The sequence below is a fragment of the Montipora capricornis genome, chromosome 3 (assembly GCF_036669925.1).
Source record: "Montipora capricornis isolate CH-2021 chromosome 3, ASM3666992v2, whole genome shotgun sequence".
NCBI lineage: Eukaryota > Metazoa > Cnidaria > Anthozoa > Scleractinia > Acroporidae > Montipora > Montipora capricornis.
In genome coordinates, this window is record NC_090885.1 from 39,647,168 (window position 1) to 39,673,955 (window position 26,788).

General features: G+C 40.5%; 1 protein-coding gene across 1 annotated transcript in view; it reads right to left on the minus strand.

Moving 5' to 3' along the window:
- Nucleotides 1-2,952: 2,952 nt before the first annotated feature.
- LOC138043127 (golgin subfamily A member 6-like protein 26) overlaps nucleotides 2,953-26,788 on the minus strand; it is a 42,785-nt gene continuing 18,949 nt past the window's right edge. Inside the window, exons 12-28 of the mRNA XM_068889260.1 lie at nucleotides 25,576-25,631; nucleotides 24,432-24,544; nucleotides 23,184-23,333; nucleotides 22,460-22,601; nucleotides 21,108-21,285; nucleotides 19,992-20,081; nucleotides 19,682-19,805; nucleotides 19,089-19,159; nucleotides 18,138-18,213; nucleotides 8,863-8,925; nucleotides 8,036-8,148; nucleotides 7,508-7,573; nucleotides 7,375-7,431; nucleotides 6,884-6,944; nucleotides 6,250-6,339; nucleotides 5,472-5,562; nucleotides 2,953-3,467 (exon numbers count right to left, since the gene is read on the minus strand). Coding sequence (XP_068745361.1) covers nucleotides 3,376-3,467; nucleotides 5,472-5,562; nucleotides 6,250-6,339; nucleotides 6,884-6,944; nucleotides 7,375-7,431; nucleotides 7,508-7,573; nucleotides 8,036-8,148; nucleotides 8,863-8,925; nucleotides 18,138-18,213; nucleotides 19,089-19,159; nucleotides 19,682-19,805; nucleotides 19,992-20,081; nucleotides 21,108-21,285; nucleotides 22,460-22,601; nucleotides 23,184-23,333; nucleotides 24,432-24,544; nucleotides 25,576-25,631 — 1,633 coding nt within the window. The 3' untranslated portion in view covers nucleotides 2,953-3,375. The remainder of the gene's footprint in view (nucleotides 3,468-5,471; nucleotides 5,563-6,249; nucleotides 6,340-6,883; nucleotides 6,945-7,374; nucleotides 7,432-7,507; nucleotides 7,574-8,035; nucleotides 8,149-8,862; nucleotides 8,926-18,137; nucleotides 18,214-19,088; nucleotides 19,160-19,681; nucleotides 19,806-19,991; nucleotides 20,082-21,107; nucleotides 21,286-22,459; nucleotides 22,602-23,183; nucleotides 23,334-24,431; nucleotides 24,545-25,575; nucleotides 25,632-26,788) is intronic.

Here is a 26,788-nt window from a genome sequence, read left to right on the forward strand (position 1 = left end):
GTAAACGTTCCGAAATCCTGAATAGAAGTTGCTTGGCAACGGGTGAAAGGACAACTGAACAATCAGAGTCATTCACTACTTGCACAAATCCCATAATACACCTCTATCACGCCCCCCCCCCCCCCCAAAAAAAAAAAAAAAAAAATCTGCATAGGCATTGTTTTGGACTTCTCTTGGGACATTTTCATGTCCCAGGAGAAATTGCAAACAATGAGTTTTGGGGGGTAATAGAGGTGTATCATGGGATTGTGCAAGTATTAGTAGTGAATACAGGATTCGAACCTATGACCTCTGTAACCACCTGTCGGGTGCTCTACCCATTGAGTCACTAGAACTCACTAGAGAGCTAGGTCGCTTATTTGCAATCCTGGTCAAAACTGTTGGGACAATTCCCCCATTACAATGTTGATTTTTCATGGTCTCCGAAATCAACATTGTCTGGGGGGAAGGGGGGCACGAAAGGCAACGAAAGAAGAACACGCGTTGCGCATATAACGATGATATGGACGCATGTACAGTAAATTCCCTACTTTTCGCCCAAAATTTGACAAGTGTCCCGAAGTCTTTTGACCCGGATTGTTGGTCTTGAATTGGCAATGTGTCCCACTGGTCTGTGGGCTCTTCAAAGTCGTGCGCCTCAGTTTACACAAATACATGATACGACTCTGATTTTTACGAGTATGAACTCAAGATTACTCTTTCTGCCATAGATATTCACCTAGTGCCAAAGCCTCACGCCTGCAGTCAGAACAAGGACTTGGAGTGGCGAATGTCCTTTTCCCTTCCGGAGATCAAACTTGGCCGGAGTCTTTGCGAAGAGCAGAGATTGAGCTACCTGGCCCTCAAGGCACTTCACCACATGGAGCTGAAAGAGCCCGAAGGTCTAACATCGTATCATCTCAAGACGATTCTGTTCTGGACGTGCGAAAAAACTCCCCCCAACTTGTGGACTCTGGATTCATTGGGAAGTGGTTTCTTGCTGCTACTCGACGAAATGATAAGCTGTTTAAGGGAGGGGCACATATCACACTACTTCATACCCGAGTGCAACTTGATGGAGTTTGTGAAAAAGGAAGATCTTAGTGTCTGGGTCAATAAACTTACAGCCGTCCGAGCAGACCCAATTTCCTTCCTAATTCGCTTTCACGACCTCTACAGGCGCTTGTCTTCACTCACGCCACTGCTGACCGAAGATAACGCCCTAAAGGACAGCAACAGATACGCTACAGGCATTCGTCTGGTGGCAAAATACGTTGAAAGCGAAGATGACAAGAGGGTGTTCATCAACGCGCTTTTCCAGCTTGGTTTCTGTTATGCGCAGAGGGAAAGTTTCTCAACATGGCTCATCTTGCAGCACACTTTGAGTCTCTTAAACGCGAAATGACGATGGACGAAGCTCCCTTCGAAGGGCATCCCGAGTGAAACTGCTCATTGGCTTTATGGAAGCACTGGTTCAGTACTTCACGGAAAGTGACGAGGAACGCCCTTCCCAAAGGATGATGATGATGATGGTGAGCACCAACCTCGCACGCCAACAGCATGAAGCTTCCAAAGTGGCTGAAAGTGCTTATGAGAGGGATGTGAGCTTGGCTAAGGCCTACGAAGGTTTTTCCAAGATTATCACCTCTGTTCATCACGATGCAAGCAGCGCGCTGCTTTTTGCCAACTTTTTGTACGAGCAGAGGCGTTGAGAAGAAGCCATCATCGTCCTGACTGCCATCAAAGTGTCGATAAAACTGGTGCCATCTTGGTGCTCATTCGTTGTATTCAACGAGTTCACTGCCCATAGTCCCGATGATTTTCTGAAGGAGGAATTTCAAGCACGCACGGAGGTGGAGTACTGAGTGCCCACGTTCACACTCTTATTTGTTAATTTCGTGTTACGTTGATAGTGGGCAGAATGCGAGGGCCCGAGATTTGCTACCCGAGCTGTTTGCCGAACGTGATAGGTCTTCCGAGGCATTTTCTTACGCCGACTCATGCGTGTTCCTGGGTTATTGTTACCTGAGGCTTGGTGAAATGGAGGAAGCGTTGAGCATCTTCAAGGAGGCTGTAGATGAAGACATTTCTGATTCGGCAAAATACTGGTACAAGAAAATGCTGCAAGAAGACGGTGCACTAATGCCGCCGGAAATTCCCTGAAAGAAATGTCACCCAATTCACTAACAGTTTCGTTTAGGATGAACTTGCGCGTCTTATCTGAGCGATAGAAAATTAAGGATCAAGTAGTTATTGCTTTTGACAGAGAATGTTAGTTCGGTTAGTCTTGCACATTTTGTTCTGAAATCCAATTAGATTACAATTAACACTGCGTGACCACACCATTAAGGTCCGGGAAAATGGCTTTAACATTTGCTTCGTCAACCGTTCGATTTTGTTGAACGATGTTGACTGCTGGGGTGGGGTGGGCAAAGGGTTTCAACACATCATCAACATTTGATTTCAACAAACCTCACCAGAGGCCTTGCATTCAGTCCCAGACTGCAGCCGCGGTTGTTACTATAGATACGGACATATACGTCATTGAGAGACTGATTAGTGCGCACGCTCATACCCAACAATGTCGAAAGAGGGGAACAAATGGCTTGAAATTCATTCAACATCCGCGAAAACAAAAGAAATTTTTGAATGAATTTAAAAGAGTTTAACAAAATCGAACGGATGTTGAAGAAAAAGTTGACTCCGTTTTCTCGGGCCTTTAGTCTTCAATAAGATGGCTGAGAGTTACCTGACATATTAAAAAGAAAACAAGAGGCCATCAAAATCTAACAGGCCCAGTGGTTGTGTTTGAAGCACGCACCGGTATGTTACACGTTGACTATATTAATTCTTCTCATGAAACTTTGTTCAATGTTTAACAAATAGATTCCATGTTGCCGTACGTCTGTTCAGTAATAGATCACAGATGAAGTCAAAATGTAGTAAGAACAACAACTGAGTGGCACACGAGGCGACGGGATCACTTCTGAGTAAATATTTACTAACGTTCATAGTGGGGTGGTCGCTTAACAGAAAAGAAAAGAAAGTGTGAAATCTTGGCCTAAAAAGTGGAGTGGTGGTAGTAAATAAATACAGTATCACCCACATAAATATCCTCTCTTCAGAGTTGAACGAGAACCGAATAAATACGTTTACGGTCTATTCACAATATGAAGCGAATAAATAAGCATAAATATGGCTCCTTGACCGACACATGATCAAGTAGCACCCTAGCATGGGTGACTATTAAAAATTTAAATACAATTTAAGTGGGTATTTGGTATTTGATTAAAACCGACATTAAAGTATAAACGACAAATTCATCTTCGCGAAACAAACGAGCTTGCAATGCCAACAGTCTGCGGATTGCTCAATGCGGTGTTAATGATAACCGCATCATACGTCTGGAGCAGGAGTGCGGGCGCTTCTCACTCGCTTTCGAACATCTTTAGCGATGCTCTTCGTGAGCTTGGAGTCCAGTCCCACCTCTGCGATAAGAGTAAAAAGTAAAAAAATATTAATATGTTCTTTCTACTTTACCCTACACTGCGAGCAGTGATCCTTTCTTCCTCATATCCAACGCGCGGGTGGAAATAAAAACATCATGCAAAACTTGGGTAAAACAGTGGGGAGGGAGGATAAAGGACACCTCTTTCTTACATAACATTACATTACATTACATACTTAATTGACCGCTCCCCATAGGGGCTTTTCAGGGCCAATGAAACACAACGAAACGACGGAACAGAACAACAACAACTGTTAAGAATCCCAACTGGCCGGAGGCAAACCAGTTGGTTATTTACAAGTGCAGCTGAGAAGTTGAACCAGGGACTACCAGGATCAAATTCAACGAGTGGTCAGAGCGTGTCTTGAACCCGGGATCTCCGGATCTCAAGGCAAGCGCCCTAACCACTGGGCCACACTGACTCCTCTGGGGTCCACGCTACCAGCTCTTGTGGCGGGGGTCGAGCTCATAGTAGCACACCAACCCGTTCTCGCCTTTGAATTCACGATTATCCCTAATTGTTCGTTTGCTTTGGATTCAATATTATCGTGAATTTAGAGTACTGAAAGCTTGATATGGATTATGGGAAATGGTCACATTTGTTTGAAAAGAAACCCAAGTGTATGGACATAGGACTCGAACCTAGGAACGTTGATTAACCCGGCCGTTACCTATCCACTTGACCACCACACCGCTAGCTGCTCAAGGACAATATTTTAAACACTATTTGATAATGCTGTATTATCACTCGCCAACAAACAACGTTAAACATTTTAAAATCAAAGGTTAGGCCTAAATTATTAATTTAGCTTAGGCCTAATTACTCTTCAGCCGCGATATTCTATGGTAGACTTAAATAAATGTTTATTTGAGAAAGGCGGTGTCTTGATCTTCAGTGGTAAAGCGGGAAGAAGTAGCTCCTAAAGAGTAGAAACTCCGGGTTCAAATCAAATCCACGGATATGATTTTGTATTTCCTTATTTTCTCGGCTACCGCAAGTCCTGGGACACTGTCTCCAAAATTCACGATAATAGTGAATTCAAGGCAAATTAACAATTTAGGATAATCGCGAATTAATGGATGGGGCGAGAACGCGTTGAACACACTCGTGCCCGCGTAGTCGCGGAGAAGAAAGAGACGCTCGAAATCTAACTTTACCCCTTTTGTCCCAAACCCTTCCACTCAATCACAATTAGACCCAACAATCTCCTTTCACATCTCATATAGATGTTTCCAATGCGACAAATTAAATTGATGTTTCGCGATAAACGTATTTACTGAGAAAGTTAAGTGTGGCTGGTTAGAACGTTGTTTTGATAAAAATCTCACTGCTTTTGTCACGTAAATGCAACTTGATTAGAACTCGAACAAAATGATAATTAAACTGAGTGTCAGTGAGGTTAGCATTAGAAACTGTACTAATCTATAACCCCAACAATTCTTAGTGGACAAAAACAATTTCTAACTAACAGTGGAAAAGCAATGCAAGTGTACAGGTGGGGGAATTTCTTTTATTTATCTGAAAGAAAGAACTAGGTTACAGGACGTAGTCCGAATCCAAAGAAGACGCCGCCGAATGACATCATCAGTAGTTGTAGACCAGCGAGACACTTTGTCAATCAAGAACCTAGATAAACGACCTACCGTCCCAGGGGCTCTAGTCGGTCAACGGATAGAGCATCCGATCGGTGTTCCAGACGTCATAGGTTCGAATTCTGCCTGGCCTTTCAGCTGCCCTTTCGCCCGTTGCCAAGCAAGTGCAGTTTGTCATCCCATTCCCTGGAGCATTACGTCGTTAAACGTCAATCGTTGCATTTGACAAAGGATGCTTTCGAAATTCTCCAATACCATCTAAACTACAAGTGCGACATAACTACACCCCAAAGCAAATGTATGGACATCCTCCGCATAAAGATCACAAAAGCACTTTGTTTGTGTCAAGTTTCTCACGAATGGCCACTCTACGCTGGAACTTATTTCTCACCTGACGCCGAGCTCTTGATTGTTTGCAATAACTCTTCCTCAGTAGCTGAGCTATTCTCCGCTAACGTGGCTATAAACTTCCTCTCCTCTTCCTTAAAACAAGACAAATCAATCTGGGTATCAGAACACACAAGAGGCCGAAAAAAGAGAAAGCATGACTTCCAAGGAAACAGAAATCGTCTCTAAAGAGCGGGACAATTTTTAGACCCTGTCTCACAACCTGATTGATTGCATGGGAAAAGACGTACTGATGGAAAAGAGCAGGGAACGTAGAAGCCTATGAACCGGATCTCTCTTCATGGGGCAAACGAAAAGGTAACCCGCGACCAGGCGTATTTTTCCTTAGAGAGGGCGCGAAAAGTAGGGCGTACTTTTCGCTCCCTCTCTAAAGAAAAAAATGCCTGATCACAAGTTAATGATAGGGAGAAAAGACCTTTTTGATCTTTCATACATGTATTTATTGTGTGAGAAGCTAACAGCAATTTTTTGAGGCAACTTTTCGCAAAATGACGGCTAATTTGTGAAGAAGACACGCCTCGTCTGTTTATTCAAAACTCCATACTTACCAAACGCTTTTAAACACATTCAATGGCATATTTGGAAATACGACACAAAGCGATTCTATTGAAAGTTCCGTCTTATTGTTAACCTCAACTCATCGAATAACTTGCAACTTACGGGATCACTCGCTTCCAATTTCGAAAAAGAAGTAAGATAAGCAACCTTACAAACGTTAACAATTGCGAAATAAAACCACATGTAATAATGAAGTGTTGAACCTGTAAGTCTGCCATCAACTGCTCATTCATCTCTTTATTGAGCTCTTCCAACTGACGCGCTAAGTCCATCTGCATTTCACGTCCCATATCCTTAAAATAATATGCAACAAAAGCGGTGTCTAATTACTTCTCTTGTTAAATTTACTTTTCAGTAATTTATAACTAAGTCGCTGCGACACGGTTAATTTTAATGAAAATCATTGTCGCTGCGGTAGAATTTTGCAAAATTAGCGAAAGCAGCGTTGTCGCACCCTGAGTGCACTTCTGGCAACAAGTCGCTGCGACAAAATATAAATGAACAAATGAGAGATCGTCATAAGGTCAACCATATTGAATTAGAAAACTCGTTCACATTCCCACTCATACGAGATCACCGAATCACTGCGTGTGCACCGAACAGGGGTCGTGTCACAGCGACTTGTTTTGCAAAAACGGTCTTTAACCCTTTCGTTCCCGTAATCGAAACGTAAAATTCATTCTCCTAACTAGTACCATGGATGTCTTTGTTGGGTAGTCATGAGAATTTGGTGTTATATCAAGATCAAATCTCTTAAGCTGATAATATTCTTTATTCTCAATACCTGTCTGACTGACATTTCATTGAAATTGTGGGGAGAATCAAATTATCTGTTACCTCCAATTCTCTCTTATGCCTCTGTTCTGCTAATAAGATGAGCATTTTTCCTCCTGCAGATCTGAGAAGAAAACCGAAAAAATGGTTTCCTGTATTCGCTAAGAGAGATAAATTGAGAAATTTTCGTTATTTTTCACAGGCCTTAAACCGGTTTAAAACCCTACATTAACTTTCTCTTGCTCTTTTCATCATTGGTTGATAAGCAAGCACATTTATTTTCATTGGACTGAGAAAGTTGCACACTGCATGTTTTCCAGACCATTTACGTCATCCCGAACATCGGAAAATCCAAACTGATTCGATGGATTCTGTAAAAAAACCGTTAACTGTAGTAAACTTGCTCTAGTTTTCAGTCGAGAAGAATCATTAAGAGACCCACTACCCGATATAGAATAGTGAGGGACCATTGAAATTGAAAAAGTAAAATTGAAAATTAAAAAGATAAATAAAAAGAACTTAAGACCGATTTTTTGTCTCACAAAAAAACATACTGGGCTGCTTTGCTTTTCTGGTCTTCTTTTTCCTGGTAAAGTTTCGCTTCCAGGGCTCTGAAATTAAGAAAAACAGGTCTTTAAATTTCTAACTCCAGAAATATTCTGATCTGACTCATATCAAATCGCTTACCGTGCTTTTTTCAGCTGTTTGGCTTCAAGTTTTTCTCGGATCTTTTGCATCTGTTTTTCCTTTTCCCTGTAGATGAGATAAAAACGCGATGATTCTAGCTGCGCCTTATGATTGCTCGGGTTGTAACCCAATGACTAACTTTTAAATTGCATCCGGTATGTCATGTATATGTAACATGTAATTTTATTTACACACGTGTTACTCAGGAACAAGTACAAACTATTTGAAATGTGACTCCAGCGTAGGTACACAATACGCGCGGAGACGATGGCTTGTTGGAAAGCACTATAACTTCCGACACAAACTACACCAATTATCAAAATTCTCGACCAAAGTCAAGTAGAAAAGGAACGCTAAAAATCGTTGGCATATTCCACACATTGAATAGTGCTTTTCATCCGTTCTCATGTGTCATTTACCGATAAATACCCACCCCTCAATAATCAACTGCACTTTGGATTTACACCAAGATTCACGAATTTCACCTGACAGTTAGACTTTGTGACATAATCATATGAGGTATCTTACGTCTCAATTTGTGCATTTAACTTGTCCACTTGTTTGTGATGTTGTTTCAAGATGCGATCTGTGTGTGCATCAGCTAAAGTCCCTGATCTCGTCATGTTCTCCACAAGCTTTTTCTAAAGACAACACAGACGCGTTGCTTAATTCCTTTGCAATTACACTGAAGCTCGCAAAACATACACCGGAATAAAGTGAAATAAGGAGCAGTATTAATAGGTAAAATACCGGAAAAAGGCGATGCATATTCGTTGACCCGGCAAACAGGCCAATAACCAGCGAATTTATATTACTATGTTAATCAAATCTAATTGTGAATTGCCCAACCAGTAACTCGAAAGGGTTTGAAAAGGGGCAGAGACCAAAGTCCGAAATGTAAACTTGATCTCCGATTCGCAAGGCGATCAAAAGCTATAGCAACCACTTAAAGGGGAAGTGTCATGCTATTTCTGTCAAACTTCAAACACTAAAATACGTCTGTACAACCAAAACCAAAAAACATAATGGTGTAGTTTTGTTGCCAATAAAAACTAAAGTGCACTGAAGCTATTCTTTGTTTTTTGCATCCATTGATTGGGAGGATGGAAATGGACTGAAACATGAAAAAACGGGTGCTTTTTCAAGTTTGGAGACGGTGCCCGCAGAAAGTCGCCAAAAATTAAATACGAATAGCTCTTTGTGCAATAAATATATTTCATATCTTGTCAATGGGTTTTCAGGAATGTTGTACGTGGGCTAAAGTACTAATTAAGGTTTTTACCCAGTTTCGACCTAAGAACAGCAAATTTAGCATGACAGAGCCCCTTTAAATCTGATGGCAAAACGACATATACCTCAAGAGAGCGGATAGCTTCATCTTGCTTTTTTATAATCTCCTCCCGCCTCGCTACAGCAACCTTCAATTCAAACACAGTTTGGACCAGGATTAATTAAGTAACAATTGGTTTGCTTCTCTTCGGCAACTGAAGAATGGTGACTAGTTATCCCGGATGAAACCTAAAGGGCCAAAGTTGCTTGCGCTAAGTGGGATATAATTAAAATACCATAAATGGCTAAAGGTTTTAAAAGGACGCAAATCATATTTCGAACGACTCAAACATGACGAGGATAATCTTAAACACGAAGACGGGCTATAAAAGGCGTGGTGCCTTAAGAACACGTGGATGATCTATTTTGTCAATCAACCGTGGACGCATACAGAGCTCTGTGACAATTTGTGCGATAAAAAGTCTCTAATGGTTATGTGTCCGTAAGATGTGATATTGATGTTATTGAACTAGCGTGAGGTCCATACTGGGAAAATATTGGTCGAGTTCCTTTTTTTGCATAAACTTGCCAAAAAAGAAACCAGAGCAACACGTTCTCAGTATGGACCGTCCGAACAAACTAGTTCAATAAGGTTTTTATTATATTGGCTCTCTTGCGCAGTGATTTCCGTTCTTTGAGTCTTGATTATTCTTTTTGTACTTGCCTCCTCGCTTGCTTCTGCTATAATTCACGGTTCTGGAAAGTAAAATTCGTACTGGAATTCCGACATAACAAAATAACAAACACTTCTCACATTTTGTTTTTATGTCCGAGAAAATGGACAAATTGGGAACAGTTTGGCAACCTACATACGCTGCTTCATGACCGGTTCATCTTAGCGATCCGTATATTGCAAATTTGGACCGCTCAGAGAACCAATCAGAATTCTCCTCTTCATCTCGGACCAGGGGCCTGTTTCTCGAAAGACCCGGTAACTTACCGTGCCCGGTAAGTCACCCGGTAATTACCCGATAACTTATCGGGTGTTTCTCGAATCTCCCGTTAATTTCGATCCCGTTATTTTCCCCGATAACTTGCCCGGTAACTTACGGGAGCTTAGGAGCTCCCGTTACTCTCCCGTTGCTGCATCAAAACAAAATGGCTGCCGAAGACGGACTTTCGTTACGCAGTTTGTCGGCCAAGAACATACCAATGGAGGCCTGTATTGAATCATATGACCGAAACAGAAGTCGTTGAGAGGCATAGGTTGTCAACAGGAAGATTAAATTGGCTGATTGAACGGTGTATTGTAAAGAAGATCGATCTACAGAGACAGCAATTCGCGGAGACTCAGGTATACCAATACAGGCCAATAGTCAAGACGTACCCACCTACTTTCGGTGCCGTAAAACTACAGTTGTTAATATATTAAACTTCGATGGAAATCGGCAATAAAGAAAGCCTTGACTTAACACGGACTGCGTTTTGTTTTGACGTGAGTCAACTTTTTTTCACATCTAGCTAAATTCGCAGCACCCAGAGTCTTAATAGGGAACAACTAGCTGCAGCATTTCCAGCAAAAAACAAGTGACATGTTGTTAAAAAAACAACATACAAATAAATAAATAAATGGGATGCAAACTACTGACAGGGAAAATTTGGAAAGGAGAAGCGATAGACCATCACGTGATATTGAGCAAAAAACAAAACACACCCAGCTAAATGCTGTAGGTTTGTCTGAAACAGCAAAGAGGAAATTGTCTCCTTGTGTAAGAATGAAACATGCTTGTGTTCGAGAAAAAAAGGCATTATTATATGGACTCAAACTCGACAAAACCTATCAATTAACGTTCATCAAACAACAAACTTCTTTGCGTCGTTGTTCCCACGGCGGCCCGCTTTATCTCTGTTTTGTTTTGGTGGTGTTCAAGTATAAATCTTTCAAGCAAATGTGACCGCATTTTACCCTTTAGCTGGCTTTCCCAGAGTGACTGGAGCAATTTATGGCTCTCTCATTCCTATCTGGCGCCCAGACAGTGATGAACATCTCTCTGTTTGCCACAAGGGTTTTCATGCTATTAATGTGATGACAGTGTGCAATGCTTACCTGTCATCTACAAATTTTGTTTGCATATGGCATGGCTCTGTACATGATTCAACTATTTTTAATGCCAGCTACTTGCAAGCATGTATGGAGAGGGTGGAGGAGGCGGGAATGGGTGGCTCCTGGGAGACTGTGGGTATGCAATCAAACCCTACAGGTACCAAAAGGCCTATACAAAAAAGAAGAATACCACTGAGAGGGCCTTTGGCCTGTGGAAGACAAGATTTCCCTCCTTGATTACTCTGGTGGGCAGTGCAAAGCAGCAAATTTCAGCCTGGCCTGCATTACTCAATAGCTTCTACATAACTTAAGCCCAACTTAACTCAAAATATTTTCTTTTGTTTAAGATAAATCTCACCACCAGAGAGATATTTGCAAAGCTAATGAGAGGCATGAATTAATTTCAACTATAATGGAACAAACTATTTTGAACTTTTTTGCAATGCAGAGCAGCTTGGTAGGGATCACCTCGGTTAAAGACTTGATTATTGCTTCTTGCTAGCTAGGCCTTGAAAGTGATAAAACATGGAGAGAGTTTTGTTAAATTTACTGTGCATTGAAACCAATTTTCAAGGAGAACATGGAAAAATGTATTTGCCATAGATGGAAAGATTCAACTTTGCAGTGAAAAACACTTGGAGTGAGGTGCACTCTAACAGTAACATTAATTTTATTGGGTCAGTTTGTCCAAAAACCACTCAACAGTCATCAGGTAAGTTCACTTTAAATGACACTGCAAAAAAGGGAAACAGTAAGGGGGCTTTCATTTATTAGCACATGAGGGGGGGAGGGGGGGAATTAATGTTATCTTGGAAAAGTATTAAGGGGGGCTGTCATATATTGAGAAGCCTTTTGAGGGGGGTTGATTGAAATGTTGGCTTTTCCACTTCATTTCACTGACTTCAAAGCTGAATGTACATATTAGCAAAGATTTATAATATTACACCCATTTTCCTGGCCATTGGAGAAAGTTTTCCCAATTATGGGCACTGTTCCTGGGAACAGGGAAATGCCTGAATTGGAAAATACCGTTAATGATTAACTCTCAATGGTCTGGACATGGAAATGCACTGCCCTTCCTATGAAGTTTTAAAAGTGACGGATGCCATATATTTTACTTTTTGTGATGGTATGCAAGCTGAACAGGGGCATAGCGACCATATACACACATACCCACATGCGTACCTCCAAAAATCCAAAAAATGAAACATTTTATTTTATTTATTTATTTGATATTTCCATTGTAAAGGGAGAGGTGTCTCCCTTTTCCTGTAGCCACATTTACCATGGATAATGCACTCGTCTACTAAACACATATCAGTAGTTCCAAAGGTTGACAAATAAACAACAAATTTACTGCGAGTGAATAGTTAGCATTTTTTTCATGCTTTGATTTATGAAACTTACCCCCGGAAAACATGGGAAATGGCATTTCTGAGGCCCTAATAATAAATATTTTCTGGGGTGCATGCCCCCAGATCCTCCCTAGAGGCTCATGCAGAAAGCGCTTGTTTCATTGCACCTTCCTGTGGGTACCTATTAAAACGGAAAAACCCTGCTACGCCTCCTGCTGAATTGTTGCTTCTAAGGATATAGATGATTATTGAGTTGAAAATTTTGAATATAAGCATTAATGCTAATAACACATGAATGCATTGGATGAACTGGCTGAGCTGTTCTGCTTTCATGTATAAGTTGGGTGGCTCCTGTGTGTATGAGGGAGAGAAAGAGGGGGTTGAGATATAATGCTGGATAAAGATTGGGGTTATGTGATTGCTGCCATTACTATAGAGGGGGGTCGGGAAATGTTTGAAGGACTTTCCAAGTAATTTTGCCAACCACCCCCCCTTCCTATGAGCTAATAAATGAAACCCCCCTGATACATACAAGCAAAATAGTTTTGCATCTATGTTAAAAGTAACAACAAAAAAACAAACAAAAGTCAAAACTTGACAACAAAATTGTCCAAGACATGGAGCATTCATAAAAATAAAACTACTAATAAAATTAATCACTCAATTGCTTCATTTCCATTGGTCGAGTGTTATAATGTAACATGAAGTGATTCTAGAATACCCGGCCACTATTGTATTCTTGCAGTAGTGCCCTTTGAAGAACTAGGCATAATTATCATAACAGATGCTATTCCTATGCAAATTAAGTAGACTGGTATTCTAGAATCTAGCCAGTCTTGTTTATGATCAACAGGACATCTGTCTCAAAGACATGAAAATGAGTACAACAAAATCAATCTTTTCTTAAGACCGCAAATTTACCACCAGATCACCTGGACTCATCATGGCTTAACAAAACCCTGTTCATCAAATGTGATTTTAGGATGACTGAGTATTATTGGTACACGCTTCTCCTTCAAAATGTCACTTTCTAGTTCCAATTTCCGCATTTTTAGCTTTTAAGATGCAATCACAGTTTAAAATACTGACGACACATTTAATTCAGCATTAAAGTCATTATTGCCGCATGTAAACAATCAGGTTTAAGGGGGGTGGCTCTTAACTACCAAACTGTTGCTATGGACCCCTTCAAATAATCATTTCTTGAGTCTCTTTAACTCTGCAGTTACCATTTTTTGTCAAGTGTGTTCTATTTAACATTTCTTCTACTGATTCAACTGACAACCATATTTGGTAAATCACAAGGCCAAAACAGAAAATGCCTAAAAACTCAGCGAGTTACCTATGTTTTTCACAAATTTTTAATGCAACAATACAAGAACAATCTAACACAAAATCAGTGTAGCATGGATTTACGGCCCTTCTCTGATGCACTTTTCAAAATATCAGTTCCATTTTTTGCCCAAATAGAAATTCCAAGCTACAGTTTACAAATATTGATGGGACGGTTCCCATCCGATGAAAAAACCGCCTCGTCTTTTTGTTCTTTTCGAGACCGAGGACTGGGACTATTTGCGCATACACCTTTATTGAAGTGATGTCAGATTTCCATTGAAAGAGTTACTTCAAAGAACCATCCATGCAAACTTTTTGTAGGGCTCTTTGACTAAACAGGTTCCTTAGCAACCATTGTCCTTCTGTAGTTAAGTGCCACCCCCTTAATAAAGGTGCCACAAATTTAACCCTAACCTAATTATCTTACTTCCAGCTAGGGGTTCACCAAGTATCTTTGACTTGAAGGAGTCACATTAAATCAAGGATAGAATTATCCCATAAATTAATAAGTGATTACATACTAATTGATCCCTTTTAGCAATGTCTTTTAAAATCTACTATACCCTTATGATAAATAACTATATAATTAAGAATATTATTTTGGTTTCATTAAGTAAACGTGATTTTTTTTTTCAAATAGTGTATCTTGAGAGTGTTCGCATATATATGCCTATGAAAATCGAAATAAATGCAGTGAACCTGAGGTAAGACGGAATTCCACCCGACGTACCTGTCGAGATAAAATTGAAACAGATGTTCTTGAAGAGAATTCAAAACATCTGATAATGCTAAACGATGACTCAAAGACATACCTCCTTCCACTGGTTCGCTGTACGCTGCAATCTACTACTTGGGATTACGGTCACGTCGCCCACAAGTTAACTCGCCCACAGGTTAACTCGCCTACACCGAAGTTAACTCGCCCACACGTTCGAAGTTAATTCGCCTACACATGAAGTTAACTCGCCTACACATTCGGAGTTACTGTTGATATTATAAGATAAAGCAAAAACAAGAAGTTTACACGACAACTAATTACAAGGCAGAAAAAAGAACTATCGATCGCATATCCGATTTCACATCATTCTTTACCAGTCTTTACCGGAATGCGCGGCCAGATGGTTTTCGTCGATTCGCAAGTGTTGTTATGCTTATGTTCGTAAAGTATATTAACGTCCAAACTAGAGAATTTCATGCCAAATTGTATGAAAGGGTAGGATACCATTTAAGAAATCTTTAAAGTAAAAAGGTAAGTAATTTCTTTACGTGAAAGAGGCCTCAAAAATTATATGACAAATGTTTCGAGAGTAAAATCCGCCATTTTGAAGGATAATGTTATGTGATATTGTTACCGAGTCTATTGCTCCCAGTTCGTTTGGAGTGGCCATAGAGTTCTGATAAGAACTGTTTGGTTAGTTTTGCAAGACCGGTTTCGGAAACTTATTCATTATGTAGAACATCATAATAAGCCACAGATTAAAACAACATTGTCTTCACTCGTATGTGTTTTTATTTAGTTTTTATTGTAATCTATACTAAGCACGTGTCACTGGATACAAATTGTTTTCTGATGTCTTAAGTGAAGAACTGGCTTATCTCAATTTACCTTTTTCACAAAATAAATACTCCATGATTAGTGCTAATCCACCAATTAACCTAACCTATTAAAATCTTTTTAAAATCTATACCAAGCACGTGTCACTGGATTTTAAGTGAAGAACCGGCTTAACTCGATAAACACTCCAAAAATAGATTTTACTTACCAACCGCACTCTCTTCTTGGAGTTGCTCTAGATCGCTCCACATCACGTGAGGGGGATCATAAATTGTAGACACGGAATTCACGGACACGGATAATCTTGTACTTTCCGCCACAGGCTCGTCAGCATCAGACGTTGCGGTGGAACAAAAAGCACAGCGCCACTCGATGTTTCCAATCTGCACAGCAGCACGATATGCCTGTTGCGATATACCTGTCGGTATAATACCGGTAAAAGGCTAAGCCACTTGTCAAATGTTAAACATTTATAGGGGTAGACGTGACACGTGAATTGATTGATAACAATTTTCTTTGGGATCCATAAGCAATTTTTGTGGAGGCGACGTTGATGTAATAAAGACAATTTCTGGAGTTTTGAAGGTTGATCAGAGATCTATGAGTTTTTGGGCTAGCCTCTGTTCCTTTTTATACGCAGGTTAGGATCAAAAACTAAAATCCATTGTCTAGTAGCTTTCGCATTGGTCAGTTTAGTAATAATGGGCAAATCACTTGTTTGGACACGCGTCTATTCATACCCTTTATTCATATAATAAATGCTAATTTCAGTTTCATCGTCTATTGAAATTCAAAAGGTGTCATTTTTTTCCTACGATTCAGAGGCCCATGGGAGGGTGGAGGAGGATCAAAGAGAGTTCGATGAATGCATACCGGGATTGATCCAAATGACCGACAATGAAGGTGGATCTTTAAGCATACCGGGATTCGTATACCGATAATCAAAATCTGTTGAAAAGACAATCGAACACTAAATCTGAAAACGGATTTTGTCGCAGATTCACAAATTGGAAATCCATGTCGGGTAAGGATTTCAATTAACAAAATCCGTCGCGAAATCCGTTTTCGGATTTTGTGTTCGATTGGAAATCCGAAAATCCAGATTTTAAGATCTAAATCAGGATTTCCCAATAGAACGCACGAACGTTTGAGTAACAGTGTCATTTTGCCACGCACCTTGCATACATTTTCATGTCTCGCGCCTTGAGACATACAGTGGAATGAACCAGCCTGCGGGTCTCTTCCCAATCGCCGCGCGATATTGTCAGTCGATGAAACAACAAACACGACAAGTCTTTCAAGTTTAATATGATACAACCAACTAACAATGTAAGTATACACAACTTACTTACTTTTTTACCTTAAAGATTTCTTAAATGGTATCCTACCCTTTCATACAATTTGGCATGAAATTCTTGCGAATCGACGAAAACCATCCGGCCGCGCAGTCGAAAGTGAACTGGTCGTGAATGATGTGAAATGAAATGCCGCTGACAGACGAAAACTCAAATCGGATATCCGATCGATGGTTCGTTTTTCTGCCTGATAGTTGTCGAGTAAACTTCTTGTTTTGCTTTATCTTAAAACATCAACAGTAACTTCGAATGTGTAGGCGAGTTAACTTTATGTGTAGGCGAATTAACTTCAAACGTGTAGGCGAGTTAACTTCGTTGTAGGCGAGTTAACCTGTAGGCGAGTTGACTTGTGGGCGACGTGACCGGTTACCACTACTTGTATTGAATCGAAGCCTTCGAGATCGAGAATTTCGCTTAACCTCGTTGTAACATTTTCTGAGCTTCTATTACTCCAAAAGAGCGTTGCTTCCCAGTAAACTAAAAGTGTTGCTTACAAAAAGCGTGAATAAAAAAAATTCCTGCCATCTAAACACCCTATGCAAAATTTCTCCGCCAATGAGGTTTAAAAAGTCGCCTTCACTGCTAGAAGGTGTAAAAGGAACGATGGAAGGTCTTCGCTTCGAACGCTACCTTTGTTTACATCACAGCGCTCGGTTGGAAAACTGGATGCTACAAAGCTCTACGGATCTAGTGCCAAGTCATTCTCCTTCTTTTCATGACGAGCGTGAAGTGCATGCAAGAGCCTGGTAACTCCCGGTTATTTTATCGGCCCCGATAAGTACCGGGAAAGTTTACGGGTGCTTCGAGAAACACTCTTTCGGTCCCGATAAAGTTTCCCGGTAACGGTCCCGGTAAGTTAACGGGCCCGGTAATTACCGGGACTTTCGAGAAACAGGCCCCAGGGGCCCGTTTCTGGAAAGTCCCGTAAACTTTTCGGGCCCGAAAAGCCATCTGTGAAATTGCCAACCGCTTGTTTTGGAAAGCCGATCTTTTAACATGTTTGCAAGTCAACAAAAAGAAAAATAACTGTGAAGTTTGACGAATTAAATGCTCTCCGTTCTTGAGTTACAAAGGAAAATTGTGACACCCGAAAATGGCTCGTAAAGTTTCGGGACTTTCGAGAAACGGCCCCCAGTTTGCTTATAGATGGTTTTCAATCACGTGACGAGACAGCCATGTTGGTGCACAAAACAATAGCAAATTATGGCTCATGTTTTGCATTATAATAGACTCAAATTCCCAAAAGACTATGTTCTCTATTGTTCTGTGCACCAACATGGTTGCTGTGACGTCAGGTGAAAACCATCTATATAATAAGAGATGTTATCAGTCCTTCCTCTTTTTCTAATGCCACGTCCCTATGTCTGGCGTTGGAAATATCTTTTTGGGGCTTCGTCTTTTTGCTGTTGTTTGTTGATCGCCAACTTGGATAATCAGTCGTGCTTGAATGAATTCGAACAAAATCACAGCGTGAATCAGAAGTGACCCCTTTTATAGTGCGTCTTCTTGTTTAAGTTACCAGTAAAGTAAAGATCATTGAAATATAAAGCCAATCAACCTGGAACCCGCATATCACAATTCACTTTGCGTCGTGCGCTTCTTGCATCGCTATTGTATGAGAAATGATCACTGAAATGGGCAAGGGCATTAAGCACACCTGTAGTTTCCCTAGGATTTTTCCAAGTCTCTCATCTTGTTCTTTTAGGGCCTCATCCGTCTCGGCCTCCAAGCGTCTGAAAATAATAGAATGAAAAAACCACACATTTCACGCGAGAATAAGAGCGTTGACATAAGAATGGTCCATACAACTGTCAAACAAATAAAGAGTACTACTTCTCAAGGCGCAAGGGATGAGAGCAAGGCGAAAGCGGGAGGAAGGAGAGTTTTTTGGCAAATCGCTTATCGGGCTCTGAACAATTGGGCGTTCATACTGATGCAAGCCTCTGCTCTAGCAGTTACACGAGAGGAGAAACTACCGCGTTGCAAGAAAATTTGCGGGAGCTATTTTATTTAATGGATTGGGGATTTTTTTGTGGTTTGCAGGAACAAATTTTTGCCGGGATAGAGAATACTGAAAATTCTTTTGGGAAGTCAACTTTGCGATTCTCTGTTCAAGAAGCAGAGAAGCAGCACATTTTGTTTTCAACTTATATCGTACGTCTGTTGAGTTACATACCGTACTAGAGATATACGGTATCACTGTAATACCTCACTGTGCAAAAGGAACAGAACAACAACAAAACAAAAAGCATACGCATAACATGCAAAACAAAACACTGTTTCATTGACACGGTTTGCCGGTTTACAGACGCCCTGGAAAATGGTGTTCCTTCCGATGACCCAATGGTGACAATCTAATGTACTGAATTGCTGTAAATTATTGCTTTGTTTGCGATACAGACTACCTACGTGGCAAGGAGTTTTTAAGTTGACTGAAGCGAGTCAATTTTTGCGAGTGTTTTTATTCTGCGGGAACTATTTTTTTGGGAACTGGGTCAATCCGCAAAATTAGAACGTTAGGCAATTGAATCAAAAAGGGAATTCGTATAGCGTGTAGTACAAAGAGCAAGGTTGTAAATCACTTTTGAGAGGGTGACCCTGACCTAACCTTCTTAAGTCTTCTAATGCAGCTTGGTGTTCAGCCTCGATTTTCTTCACTTCAGCTTGATATTCAATATTCTGTTGAGAAGCAAAATACAAGTGGAAAACTTTGTAGAATTGAAGATGAAAAGTCCTCTTCCATTTTCCTTTGCTTTTGCCCCTACTTTTCGTCTACAAGCGCGAGAAAAACAAAATGGCGGCAAAAGAGTAGAAGAAGATTACATTAAAAGTGCACCGATGCAACGGAAACAGGACACTTTGGAATCAGCCTCTCTTTACGAGTATGGCCTACTATGGCCTTTTTATCCACATATTCATGACCAAGAATAAGTTGCTAGTGGGAAGGAATTTCTATTCTATAGCGTTACCGGAAACTCAACGGATGCCACTTTTCCGGATTTTGTAAGACTGGGTTCGTTGCGAGTATACGAATAAACGAAGACCCTATCAGAGCAGAAGAGACCCGGCTCAGTAAGCAGTGTTAACGCTGAAGACTAGGAATAAAACAGGCCCTTAAGTGAGGGTTTCACCTCAATCACTGAGGAGCTCTCGTGAAACGAAACTCCACAGATAAATATTAATTTTAACGTTCTCACTGACCTGGACCCTGGAGAGGGTTTTCATGGCTTCAGGGTCATTTCCAGCTTGGTTCTCTCGCTCTTTCTCCATTTCTTCCCTTAACGCCGCAAGTCTTGCTCGACGAGTAGCAAGGCGTTGTTCTAGTCTGCAAGTCAGACACAGCAGGGACTTATTTCACAAGTTTCTACATCCACGGACCGACACCGGTGCACAAGGTCGCATCGGCGTAGCCATTATCTCCCAAAAGCATCACTGACCTCCAGATGTAATTCAAGAGAAAATTTAATTCCAAGCGGCAAAATTTAAAAAAAGCCATATTTGAGTAACAGACCTTTTTCGTTGTCTGAGCCTTGTCATCTGCAAATGATTATTTAACGTAATCATGTTCTGATCATGTTCCAGCATCACCTGCCTTCGTAATCTGCGTATAACAAAGCACAGCTCTCTTAACGGAAACTATAATTGTGAGCATGAACTGTACAAAACTGCTCGACTGAAATAAAATAGAATATAATAACTTCAATTAAGAAACAAACGATAACTGTAAAGTCGCCCATACCACATAGTTTCCGGATAAGTAGCTCACATTTGTAAAATTCAGCGAGCGGGAAGTTATTGCAGCCTTTATAAGAATAACACCATTTCCCTTTTGGCATTACGTTCTGGTCCCGTCGCCGTTGCTAAAGCGAATTAATTTATTGCTTTAAGGTGGCTCAAACCAGTTTCAACACTTGAACGTTCTTATTAGGATTGACACTTCAACATTCTATCACTTCAAAGTAATGTTGTGGTACCATATCAAACACCAATTATTGCTGAAAAAGATTCGGTCATTTTTGTGACGTAAAAGGTTACCGTGGCAACAGGAAAGCCCTGCAAACACACCCCATATTTTGGCTTTAGCTGCTCATATCTCAAAAACGAACTCGGTGACCCCCATTTTTTACTTTTGAAATGTAATCAGCTTGCCAGAATGAAACTTTCCGCAAAGTTTCAAAAAATTCTGTGGAGCGGAATCAGAGGCACCTTAAATAATTGAAAATTTAATGTAGCTCTGAATACGCTCCACATAATTTTTTTAAACTTTGCAGAGAGTTTCATCTTGGCCTGCTGATCACTTTTGTGCAATCAAAAATTGGGGTCAGCGAGTTCGTTTTTCAGAGATGGGCAACTAAAGCCAAAATATAGGGTGCTTTTGCACGGCTTTCTTGTTGCCATGGTAACTTGTTACGCCACAAAAATGACTGCACCTTGTTCAGCAATAATTGGTGTTTCAACGGTACTATAACATTGCTGTTACGTAATAAAGTATTGTAGTGTCAATCCTTCTAATAACAAGATTTCTTGAAAGTGTTGAAACTGGTTTGAGCCACCTTAACGGGGGCATTTCCGTTCCTTCCTCATCTACTTTCCAAAATGACACCGGATTTTTTTGGTTTGCACATACTCTTCAGCGAGGCCAGCCTGGGTGTTTAGCACTTGTTTGATGGCTTTGTCTTGCTCTGCAATCATCTGACTCTGCTCTGCCTGTTGTTGTTCCATTTCTCTTTCCCAACGCATCTTTCTTTCTTGCAGTTTTTCCTCAATCATGGCGCGTTGTTTCTCTCGCTCTCGGAATTTCCTTTCTGAGGGTAAAATAAAATTATTCTCTCAGAGAGAGTCACGCAAAATGATGTAATTTTCATGCCACCCAAAATACCCAAAAAGTAGAATGAAACACTGCAATAACCACTTGAAACTGTTGAACAACATAAAAGGGATAGACCTCATCGGCTAACTCAATGTTGTACCCAATTCAAATCTCCCAGGATTAAGATTCTTTGTGTATTGTCTTTGCATGATAATGAAGCAGTCATATTTAAATGACATGCAATACCAAGAACAAAACGTTTTCTTCCCAAAGGGTTTAAATTGGGTACAACATTGAGTTAGCCGATTAGGGCCGTGTGTTCACGACCGGTTTTTCAGGTCGCTTAGCGAGTGACAACCGAAAATTCCGTTAAAAGAGTTCCTTTCCCAACTCGCTTAAAGATAAGCGAGTCGGCCAATGAACTCGGTTAATAAGATAAATTTATTGTAATTGTCACAGCGTCAGCTGAAAGCACGAAACGGCGAGAAGCTTAGGAATCAGGCCTTACGAGCTCGAACCCTTGACCTCAACTCGCATGACTTGCGCAGTAAGGAAAAAGTGGAGAGCGTATTTGGATATTTAGCAACAGGGTTGTGTCGTCATTAAAAAAAGGGTCTGTGTGCGAAGCTCAAGATTAGTGAATTGCTTTAGACAATCAGAAACACACCTACCAAACTAATGCAAAGAAAATTGCACCTCAAGCGAAAATCGTCAGCAAGAACAGCGTGACTGCTGAAAACTCGAGTGTGAAGATGTGTTGGTGCTTGGAGAAATATAGACCTGTTTTAGTTATTTCTCGTTTGAAAACAAATACCTAAAAACAATCTTATTAAACAGAGCGGTTATCAAAAAGCCAAGGTAAACTTATATTTGAAAGCTGACATTTCGAGCGTTAGCCGCCCTTCGTCAGACGAAGCAACACAACCTCTCAAAGCAGAACCAACAAGCTAAACCCACAAATGCAGTTGAGTCCCGGAAACGAACTCGTGCCACAGTGGGAGATATGTCCATAAATGCCCCTGAGTGGTGGAGGGCGAATTCTCTCATCACTGCACCAACTCTTCTCGTTCAAAGTGATGATTCTTTAGTTTTTCGTTTCCGTTTTGTGGTACTCAATTCAAAACCTTTACCCAAACTACTAAAAAACGATTACTACACAATATACAAACCGTTGAGTTCCTCTAGATCTTCTAAATGTTTGTTCATCAGCTTTTCTGCTTCTTTTGAAGACAAATTTGATTCTTTTCGGATCTGCTCAAACAAAGCTTCTTCTCTTTCGTGCCAATTCTGCTGTCGCTTTTCCTCCAGTTGCTATAAAAATATCACCAAATTTACCATTTGGTGGCGTGAAGAACAACAACAACAAAATGGCAACTGATGACTGGCGACCCTTCAGACAAATTTAGATTAGGCTGCATCGATTCTGAAGTTTTCAAAAAGAAGGCGAGGCTCAATGATTGGGGCTCTGGATTTTAATGCGCATGCGCCGTGAATTTTACCGCTTCTTCCCGAGGATTTGCGGCTTCAGTTGTCCTGCATTAAAAGTTTGCGGACAGTAAGTTACCTCCCGATAGTTGGGATTTTCAGCACGTTAGCATAAGTTTCACATTTACCTTTGACTAGCATGGAAAGTGGCGCAAAAACTTAAATATCCAACCATTTTGCGCATTGGTTAATACAAAAAGAAGACAATAGAGAAATAAGGCCCGGTTGAAACGTCGAACTTCACATGTGCCGAATCTCATGCAAATGAGCAAAAACAATATTTTTCTCATTTGAATTATATCCGGCACATGTGAAATGCGACGTTTAAAACGGGCCTTACTTTCCATACGAAAGTTAAAAAGCACTTTACTTTAAAGACTCGTAAAAGAAATGCTAAAAAATGTTTGCCTCTCTGAGGTTGTTTAGTTCCTCTGAATCTAACTCATCAGCTCTATCTTCTTCCTCTTCTCTTATAGCCTGGTGTTGAACATTCAATTTGTGTGTTGCCTCCAAGAAATCTTCAGCTGTCATGTTACCTTCACTAATAAGTTGTCCAGCCTAGAGAGGATAAAACAACACTGGATGAAATAAGTGAAATGATCATTGAGGTTATACACCTTATTCCAAAATGCACCTCATTATAGTACTCATTTGATTGCATGCAAATTAGCCGGTTTTGCCGCGTTCTTAAACTTAAAATTCAAAAGAATACTTAAACTTAATTGAGCGAGGGAACAAGGGCTACTTTGTAAGTAAGCAAAAGAATACTAAAATGGTTGCCATTTCAATTGTAATGAGGTGTATACAGATAATAACGAAGAAAACCTCAGATAATGACGTGAGGGGAAAATGTGGCATTAGTATACAATTCAAGATCTACGTAAGAAAATGGTGTATCTTTATTTGCAAGTATTTCTGAAACAACGAATTTTACAATGAATATTTGTTAACTCGACGCGCTAGTTGTTTACGCAGGGAGCCTAATACAAACAATCTCAAATTGGTTCGAGTATACGCAAAGTTTGAATAGTCTCAGTGGAAGTGATCAAGGCAGTTATGAAGCAACTTGAGAAGTTGCGAAAGAAGCGTAACAGGTGGATGTAAGGTAGATATGGTATACAATATAATTGGAATTACAAGTGACCAGCTCCAAGGTGGCTTGATAGCTCAGAAGCTAGAGCAAGTGCACCACAATCGCAAGGTCACGGGTTCGAGTTCCTTTCATGCAAGCCTGAATTTTTGCAGGCTTCTTCCGCGACTGTCCGCGACTGCAAAAGTTGCTTCATAACAGCGATATCACTTCCACTGAGACTGGTAAGTAAACTTCGGGTTTGGCTTCTTGGCCATCTATAAAGTTTTGGAAAAATTGCAAAGTGCCAAAACCATAACGCAAATTTATATTTTGAGATCACGCTTTCATGGACCTGTCATCGTCCATATTAAAGAGCTCAGTCTCCTCTATTTCAGGGAACTTAGACAAAGACAATAACACTAGGTTTCAGTAATAAAGTAAAAAAACTGTGCAGCGCGTGGCATGGATTCTAATAAATTTCTTTTTACACGTAAAATGCACAATAAAATAGGGAAATGACAGCATAAAAGACGATTCATCAGTCAACTAAATCTCATTCCTTTGCTCACTATTCCTTTGCTCACCTTCCTGTGAAAATCATCCTTTTCAGAAGCTTGCTCCATTTCCAGTTTTTTCATTCGCTGTTCCCGCTTTCTTTTTAGCTTCTGTCTTAAATCTCTTTGACTTTTGAGGACAGCTAAGAAATAAAACAATCACCAAAGTTTAGTTCAAGTGCGAAATGCGACAATGACGGACCTCAGTTCTTTAATGTCACGATAAGGCTGGAACAGAAAAAACTAAATAATGATGCTAATTTCTATAACGATTTAAAGGTGTCTCGAAGGAGTCTTGATGCTATTGAAAGTGGAAAGAAATTTTGTGATTGTTTGCTTTTCAATACGCTGCGTGATTGGCTCAAAAGATTTCGCACCACATTGTCAGCGGACAGCAAATCAACGCTCTCTCACATTTCCCGCGCTCAGCACCCGCTGCAGGTGTTTTTGGCGCGTTATGATTGGTTCATGTGACTTTCTGCGTTTCTTGTGATTGGATTAAGAAATTACCGATAGGTTCAATGGCCCTTAACTAACAACGGCTTGGTGCGCGCAGTTAAAAGAAATTCACTTTGTGGATTTTTGTCACCCGGCGGCCATGCTGGTCAAAGACAATTCTCTATTTTCGAATTCCCCATGTACACTTTGTTTGCCCCCCAAATTTTGCATAAACTATTGTTTTCAAATGCTCTTGGGGACACTGCGTATTCCCAAGAGCATTTGAATACAATGGTTTATGCATAATTTGGGGGGCAAACAAAGTGTATTTTGGGGAATTCGAAAATAGAGAATAGAGTTCGTACCCCGAGCCTCTAGTTGATGCGTTTGGAAGCGAGTTCAAGGCGCGCAAAACAAAAGTTTTCAGTGCATCGGGACTCAAAATGGTCGCCATGTTATAAAAGCCCATTGTAAGTCCCACGATTTGTCCGCGCAAAGCGCGGCTTTATGTATTCGCTTTAAGTTTTGAATGTCTTTATATTACTTTAAACCCCTTTTGTGATTGGCCAAAGTGATTGCTTTTTAGTAATATTGCTCTCACTAATTAAAAACCCTTTAAGTGTGTAGTCTAAAGAAATTGCAGCTGTCGGTAGTTTCATTAATCAAATCATTCTGCCTTTGCAAACGCCAAGACATAAAATGTGTTCACTAACAGTTGCTCTGAATAACAACTGACCTTGTTGATGTTTCTCCTCCAAAACTCGCAGATCCTGTTGATATTCAGCCATGATCCTTTATACAGAGGCAATGTTTACAATACTGTCAGAACATTCTAGATCCAAAAATTGAGCGACTGACCTTAGAAGGGTCACTATGAAGGGTAAATGACGCCTCGCCTAATGCCAGAGAACGGATCAATGGCGTTTCATCCGACTATCTCTGTCGTCAGTATAAAAATCCAACAATATGAAACCAACAATCTTTATCAACACCAAAAACCGCGTAAGCTAATCGTATAAAGCTCTAGCTGGCACTAGATAGACAGATAGACAGACAGACAGACAGACGGACGGACAGATAGATGTCGACAATAAAAGCAGTTACCCACTAAGTAAGGACACTATAGTTAACCTAAACCAAAAAGAAATAACTATGTATACCTACTACAATTGATCGAGTGTTTGGAACGCATATATAAAAAGCCCAGGCCCCACACGGCCACGAATAGTGTAATTTTGTGATTTCTCAGTTCTCTACTCATACATTCAGCATTGATGTCAACAGGGGATTTAATGGTGATGTAGCCAGGCCTTACATTGCACACGATTCAAGGCTAAAACAGGACATGCAAATTGCAGGTTGCTATTTTTGGTCGCGTTCTGTTGAGTTGGTGGGGTTTTTTGGTGTTCTATTGCGGGCAAAAAAACCGTTTTCCGTTGGTTTGGTTGATAATGTTTTCCATCCGGCATCAAAGTTGAAACGGTTGAAAAACCATGAGTAGCGAACGAGCCGTTTGCGCGGGCATTTTACGAGAAATGAAAACGTCGCAAAAAATTAATTTGTAAATTTAGTGGGCAAAAACATAGCTTTGCACGCCCTGCACGTGCGTTTTTCACTTCTGTCCATTTCTTTGCTGTCGTCTGCAAAACAGCAACGTGAACTAGTCAAATTTGAGGTTTTCTGAAGGACGTCAGCACTTGAAGATAAATTTTCATTTTCTCGCAGCTAAAGTGCCGTTTCGACCGGTGTCGTCCTTGAGTAACTACCGCACTCTTGTCAATTTAAAAAGGTTGAAATAGTCACGAAGTGATTACAATAACGCGAATTTATATTTGAGATGGCGTTCTCGTTGCCGCCGCCGTCGTCCGAGTTCCAGCCATGTTGTTTTCTCTGCACTCGTCAACGTGGAGAAGTCTGTTAATGACTTTTCCCAGGAGTTACCGCGTTTC